Source organism: Morone saxatilis, unplaced genomic scaffold, assembly GCF_004916995.1.
Source record: "Morone saxatilis isolate NCDOM2014 unplaced genomic scaffold, NCSU_SB_2.0 Contig21, whole genome shotgun sequence".
NCBI classification, from domain to species: domain Eukaryota; kingdom Metazoa; phylum Chordata; class Actinopteri; family Moronidae; genus Morone; species Morone saxatilis.
In genome coordinates, this window is record NW_023339774.1 from 11076884 (window position 1) to 11084321 (window position 7438).

A 7438-nucleotide genomic window follows, 5' to 3' on the forward strand; every position below is an offset into this window, starting at 1 on the left:
AGGAGTCAAAGTCTTTAATTCATTCACAATAGAATAAGTCTCCTCCGCAGCCCCTTGCTTTATATCAAGCACGCTTTGGGATTCAGATTATTCGTCACACTCTCTTTCTTTCCCTCCTGCAGGTCATTAAACATGGATTGTGAGAACCAGGAGAAGGATAAAGACGGAAACCCCACGACAACGGGGGCTTTCAATAACGGCAACACGAACAACAGTGAGTGTTACATGAGTGAGTGAAATATAAAGACACAAATCTTTTCTTGGACTTTTCAAAATTCACTTATCATTTTGTGTTTTCAAATCTTCTAATTTTGAAGTCGGTATTGTTTTGCAGGTATTCAGACTATAGACTCCACACAGGCCCTGTTCCTGCCCATAGGAGCCTCTGTGTCTCTGCTAGTCATGTTCTTCTTCTTTGACTCAGTACAGGTGGTCTTCACTATCTGCACTGCAGGTAAGTGCCGCTTTTGAATAACACAAAAACTCTACAGCTGTAGAATTACTGTAATAAGGCTTTCGCATTTCTGTTCAGTAGTTACACACTGGGGAGGGCCTCTTACCTGCGCTGATTATTGAAACTGTGAAGACAATTAACTGCCCCATTAGGCTGACGGAAAACGACTGGAACAAGCAGTCTAGGTGTATTAGGCCATTGGTCTCACTGCTGTGCTTTGTTCTTCTCCTCAGTTCTTGCAACAATTGCATTTGCATTCCTCTTGTTGCCAATGTGCCAGTATCTGACCAGACCCTGCTCCCCACAGAACAAGTAAGAAAACAGTGTGGATTCTTTAATTGTGTCTCTTGTTGCTCAAACAACTCCATGCTCTTTTTTTATGTCTTTTACATATATTTTTTAAAGCTCTGTGATTCAGCATGTTAGTACATCCGCTTCTTCTCAACTCCGACTGAAACTGTGTGCAACCTTTAATACCACTGGGAGTAAGTGGGAAATATGTTTTGTTATTTGAGTGAATATGGTGTATATGTTCTTACTGCATACAAAATCATCAGCTGGACTGACTGGAGTCTGGACATCTTAAGCAATAGTAAAGCACAAGGGATCACCCACAAACCACCTACTCAATAACCAATTTGAACACCTCCTCTCTAGTTACAGATTCAGGGCCTCCTATCTGGTTTCAGTGAACCTTTGTCTGCTTTACAGAGGCAGGAATAACCCAGCCTCCAACCCCAAAACGCTTTTCTGCTCAGTGTTTAAGTTGTTAGGTTTTGTATCTTAGCATGCACACAGTGCATGTGGCACAGGCTATAGTTGGCATATTTATTATCTATGCATTTTAGACCTCTTATTAGATGTGTCTGTGAGCACAGACATCTAGATGCCGATTATTTGGCATTTTGAGGTAATCTGCATCGGCCGACCAATTAATCGGTCTATCACTAGTCAGCAGCACTCTAGTCCAGAAGGAGGTAGTGATGCCCCTAAAGCTGTTTGGTAAACAAACAACAACTCCACAAGAAGAATGCCTGCATTTGAGTTGTTTACTTACAGCAGTAACAGTTATCCATAAACTTCTTCCTTCACTCATACAGAGTGAAGTGTTCTTTGCACTTGGTTCAGCATGTATCACTGTATGCATCACATCATATTTGTCTCATTGCAGGATTTCCTTCGGCTGCTGTGGGCGTTTCACTCTGGCTGAGCTCCTGTCCTTCTCCCTCTCCGTCATGTTGGTGCTCATCTGGGTGCTGACTGGACACTGGCTTCTCATGGATGGTGCGTCTCTCTGTTGTGACTCTACTGTCAGTGTGTTTACGGCACCAGAATTCACTACTCCACCAGGAAGTTTTTTTTTTTCCAAGGTTCACTGGAAATAGTTCTGCAGCAGGTTGTGGACCACGAGGATCTCTTAATTATTGAAGTAGCCAGTTATTCAAGTGTGTGAGGAGAAGTTCTGTTGGCATAGCTGCTGACTTTGATGCTACGCAGTAGAAAAAATACCCATAGTCATCCCAATCTCAGTCAATCCGTAGACAAGATTCAGTTTTCGTCATCTGCTGGAGAAGAAGGAACTTGACATGACTCATACAATGTGAAGTTTCAGCAACACTATTTTAGTTTTACTGTAGTGCACTGCATGCTAACACAGGAAGAATATACTCATATTGGCTATTTAAAACATATAAGCGAACTGGTCTTGATCAATGTTATTATATTAGTGAAACACAGACAAAGCAGAGAATGGTGTGTGGGTGTGTGCGCACTTCTTTTATTTGACCCAGTTGACTTGAAATTTGAAACACATTATTGGCAGTCTTCTTCAAAAATGTGAACAACGCACCCCTGTGACAAATGGCAACACTTCATCATCAAAAGTAAACACACCAAGAGCACAGATGAAACTGTTTGGATAATAATCGTAGGTAAAATTCACAGAGCTCTTAAAAAAGAAGTTTAACACAAGCTCGATATCCTTACTGTCTGTGTCCCTGCATTGGAACTATTGGGACTGCATTGTATTATTATTTATGTTATACCCCCATGTTTGATCTCAACACCATCTTGCGTCTTGTCAGGTCAGACCTCATGAACCCAAAAGTGAATTAGGACATGAGCAGATGAATTTCATCAGAAAAAGTCAGACTAATTAATTAGGCCTGTGTGCACAGTAATTAATGTTTCTTAAATAAACTTTCTAAAATCAGTTCCCATGTTGCTATTTCAGTTCATTTCCGCTAAAATGTGAAACTGTTTTTTAATTATCGTGTTTTTCCTCCTTGCAGCTTTAGCCATGGGCTTGTGTGTCGCCATGATAGCCTTCGTGCGGCTTCCCAGTCTGAAGGTGTCTTGCCTGCTGCTGTCAGGACTGCTCATTTATGACGTGTTCTGGGTAAGATCAATCTCATCTAAAACTTCACCCCCACCACAGCTGACATACAAGCCACTGCCATAAGATAGAGCAACAAGACTGTATATAAGGACACACTCATTTAAAGAAAATGTCCACAAATATTATCCCTCTATTAGACTTCATACCAAATAGTAATGATTTGGTTTATGAAAGTCCATACATTTGTTTTCTAAACATACATGATACTTCTTACCAGATTATTTGCTTAGGAAGTAATACATTTAACATTTTCCAGCAGCAGTGAGTTTTGAAGAAGCTGTTTAGTTAGCACTGATGCTGAGAGCTACCTAGAAAATTCAACCTTCATAAACAGAAATGAATCAGATAAATTACTAGAAAGGACAGTATGTGTCGCTCTGAGCCCAAACTAGGATAAACATCACTATTTCCTCTGAGAAATAAAAAAAAAACATTTATGTCTACCTGTCTTTTTCTTTTAGTTTATCAGCCATATCTGGTGATTTATACCTACTTTGGATCAGTGCCTTTGCTGAGCACAAAACACAAAAGCAACGGCCACTTTACAGCTTAAATGTCACCAGAGTTGAGGGGAAGCAGTGTTACATGAATAATGATTTTAATGAGGCTTTGTATCAGTGAGTTAGTGGGTGACAGAGGCAAGTTTGAGTTGTTTGATGAACTGTAGTGTGTATTTTCCATAATTTAATTAAACCACAGAACATAATAATCAGATTATATCTCAATCTGAGGATAGTAGAGCTCAAGGGGATCTATGAGCACCTGCTTTTAGATGTATTATCTATTTATTCAGATAATAAGAGATTTGTTCACATAGTTGCAACCATTAAAGATAAGTAGAAAGTAACACTGTCATGAAAAACTGAAGGTTCTGCACACACATTCAAATTCAAACAGAACCAATCATATCTGACACTGCACAACAAATTGCTTCTGGTGATGTTTTACCGGTGAGCACATTTTCTACAATTTCTCTCACCTTTAGCATTGTGGGACGCCTTGCAACCTGCCAGCTCACCACTGCCTTCAGTGTTATTTCCCAACTGACCCTGACCATTAATGTTCACAATAATGTTATGTTGGATAAATAAATCCCCTACCTGTACCTGTTTCAGGTTGAGATTGAGTCTACTTGGATATAAATCAGGTATACAGGTGATATAACATTAAACTGCAGCAGCAGAACATTTGGACATTTGTAATTTAGAGCTGAAATAATCCGTAGTCTTCATATGATTGGAAAGTTGTTGTTTTTTATAGTTGGTCAGACAAATTTAGCAATAAAAGGCATCATTTGGGCTCTGGTAAAGTGTAAATGTTTCCTTTTTTCCCCCTCCCAGGTGTTCTTTTCAGCCTACATCTTCAATAGTAATGTGATGGTCAAAGTTGCCACCCAGCCTGCTGAAAATCCGATAGATGTTCTGTCCAGGAAGCTCCACTTGGGGCCAGGGATGGGCCGCGACGTCCCCCGTCTCTCCTTACCTGGCAAACTGGTCTTTCCCAGGTAAGACTGATGTAACCACAGGGAGGAGAGTAGTGCAGCGTGTGAGCTTTACACATTCATTCAGGATATTTCCCTCATCTGCTGTTGATCTGCTTCTACTAAACGTGTGCTCTTTCTTGCACTCGGTGCAACAAATAGTTGTGTAAGAAATGACACAATAGTCACAAAGAGAAGTTCAGACTTGGCTTACTTTCTCACTTCCACCCCAGCGGAGGGACAAGTGGGTGTGAATGTCGGATTGGCCATTTTGGCAAGTTACAGAAAAACATTGTACGGGTGGGGGAGGAAAGGGTTTCCTAAGCTATTCCACTGTCCGAAAGGCTTTTCTGACGGAGTGTACTGGTGCCTTAATGCTGGGCTGAGTTGACCTTCTCTCTCCTGCTTTCTCTGGATTAGGGTGTCTCTATAGCTTGTATGTAAATAGTTTGTTTGATCTTCTGCCATTTGTAGAATTTAAAAAACCTTTTGCTTCAAATATGCAATGTCTCTGTAGTGAGTTTGTAACTATTTGGCTAAATAATGTTGATGTTCAAGTGTGTGTATGTAAATTTCTATTGCTGTAAACCAGTCAGAAACAGCTGTGCATTTGCGATGCAGTTTTTAGTGAGGTATTTATTGATCAAACAGTTAGACATAAACAAGAAGTGGTTTTCATTATTCTTTTAGTCAATGGTTCAGTCACTGATTGTAGTTTTTTTTTATTCACATACAAGTGCGGGGAACAACTAGCACAACTTCCATGGTAGACCAGACTAAGTCAGTGAAGTTAGCAGTTACTGAAACAAACTTATTAAACCGTATTCATTACGCAGAATTAAATATATATATATATATATATATATATATATATTCAATTTAGGGCAGTGGTTGTTAAGACTACTTGAAAGCATAATTTGGGACAGGCAGCTGCGTGACACTGAGGAAATCGGACTTTGTCAGGACCTAAATGTGTGTACAGACACAGTAATAAAATACAAATGGTAGACTTTTGTTGTACACGACGCATACTAGCTTTGGACCATTTTTAGCGTTCCTGTATTCGACCATCCCAAACGTGTTTCTGCTTTTTTTTCTTGTCCATGCAGCTCCACAGGAAGTCACTTCTCAATGCTGGGAATAGGAGACATCGTGATGCCAGGGCTGCTGTTATGCTTCGTCCTGCGCTACGACAACTACAAGAAGCAAGCCAATGGGGAAGTCCCGGGGCCTGGTAACATGTCCGGACGCATGCAGCGCGTCTCCTATTTCCACTGCACTCTCATCGGATACTTTGTGGGTAAGCAAGCAATCGATGGATGGATGGATGTAAAAGGTTACAGGTTTTATTGTTGTTAGGAGGTGATAGTTTTAGTTGTTTCTGCGCTATTATTTTGGTATTTTTCAATCTTTTTGAGCATCCTTTTTTTTGCGACTGCGTCTTCAGGTCTGCTGACTGCCACTGTGGCCTCCAGGATCCATCGTGCTGCTCAGCCTGCTCTGCTCTACCTGGTGCCCTTCACCCTGCTGCCTCTGCTCACTATGGCCTACTTAAAGGTACGCTGACAGCCCGCAACAGTCATTTAACTGAGATGGAAGTTCAGGTGCTGCGGTTGCTGCAGAATTCAGCAGTTTGATTGAATTCTATAAATCTACTTATAAAAAGAAATGAACCCTTGAAGGATATCTAAAAGACATATGAACCATGCAGAAAAAATGGAGATGAATAAATATTTTTAGCAGAATGCCACCCACAGTTCAACAGTGCAGCTTATGTACTTCACATATTGTTTCTATTTATGGTGACACATCCTGTTGAAGTGTATTAATTTTTTCTAATCGTATAATAAAATGATAGTAATCGTGGTTGTAAGTTCAAAACAAGGTTAACAGTTACACCTCTGCTAGAAAATATTCTAACTTCAGCAAAAACAATGGCTAGTATGTGTTTTATTACGTACCTGATCTCACAACCTTTTCTCATTTGTTTTTAGATAAGGCAGTAGAGTCAATATTCATCACTGACTTATTGTCTGATTTAATAATCATTTTAAAAAGCTAAAAACAAAGTTTGGAGGCTGTATAATGACAGAATATGTGCACAGGAGTATAAATAGTTCATCATTTTTTATTATATATATAGTTTATTATTTTTACATCAGTTAAAGTGGAAGTAAAGTTTTCTAGGTGAAGACGTATCAGAAAAACATTTGATTCAAGACCCATGACTCGTGTCCAACCTGGTGTCTGTGGTCCACAGGGGGATTTGCGGCGCATGTGGTCCGAGCCCTTCCACGCCAAGACCAGCAGCTCCCGCTTCCTGGAGGTATGATGCACCCTGGGATAAACGACCAGCGCGGGGAGGACTGCGGATCCTTTACCCTAATTAGAGGGAAGGAGAGAGGGCGCACTCACAGTGAGGCCATGTTGTCATCACTTGTTCATGCTTTCCGCCAATCTTCTGTGAAAAACCCTCAGAAGGACACCAGTGTGTGGATCACAACGCCCCAACACGACTCATCTTTGGTCCCTACATCCTCCCCCCGTTTCATCTCCGCTTCCTCTTTTCTGTTTATTTCCGTTTCATTATAGAACATCCTGCCTATGCTGTTTTTGTTCTGCCCCCCCCCTCCCTCCCCGCCTCCTCTCTTTTTTCCTTTTTCCCCTCTCCTGTAGTCGGTCTCATTTGCCACTTCCCTCCTGTGGCCCGTTCCATTCGTCAGGCCTCTTCTCTCTTCTGCGTTTTTTCCTCTTTTCTCTTGCGTCTTTAATTTTTCTCTGCATCTCTGTTTGTCACCGACTCAGATGAACTCGAGGGCCAGGCCTCCCCCTTTTTGTGGACTTAGGGTTGTGAGACATGGCTGGGGTTTATATCTATTTTTTTAGCATTGTCGTGGTCATTATTATTATTAATATTATTATTATGGAACGATTTAAACAAACGGAGAAGAGGCGGAGTGTTGCAGTGGCACAGGACCGTGCTCGGGACCAGCAACAGTAAAGAAGAAGAGTCTTCCCCCTCCATCCGTTCCCCCCTTCCCCCCCTCCCCGCTGTCTTCATCTGTCCCATCATCCCACCACAACGGCTTCTTTCCCAGCGCTCCTC

At 41.2% G+C, this 7438-nt stretch overlaps 1 protein-coding gene across 2 annotated transcripts in view; it reads left to right on the plus strand.

Moving 5' to 3' along the window:
- Nucleotides 1-7416, plus strand: part of sppl3 (signal peptide peptidase 3) — a 22938-nt gene extending 15522 nt beyond the window's left edge. Inside the window, exons 3-11 of one of the 2 annotated variants that reach the window (XM_035668277.1) lie at nt 123-229; nt 335-454; nt 688-766; nt 1626-1738; nt 2746-2852; nt 4193-4356; nt 5442-5632; nt 5780-5889; nt 6593-7416. In XM_035668277.1, coding sequence (XP_035524170.1) covers nt 123-229; nt 335-454; nt 688-766; nt 1626-1738; nt 2746-2852; nt 4193-4356; nt 5442-5632; nt 5780-5889; nt 6593-6664 — 1063 coding nt within the window. In that variant the 3' untranslated portion in view covers nt 6665-7416. The remainder of the gene's footprint in view (nt 1-122; nt 230-334; nt 455-687; nt 767-1625; nt 1739-2745; nt 2853-4192; nt 4357-5441; nt 5633-5779; nt 5890-6592) is intronic. The other variant, XM_035668278.1, reaches the window with a different exon arrangement.
- The last annotated feature ends 22 nt before the right edge of the window (nt 7417-7438 follow it).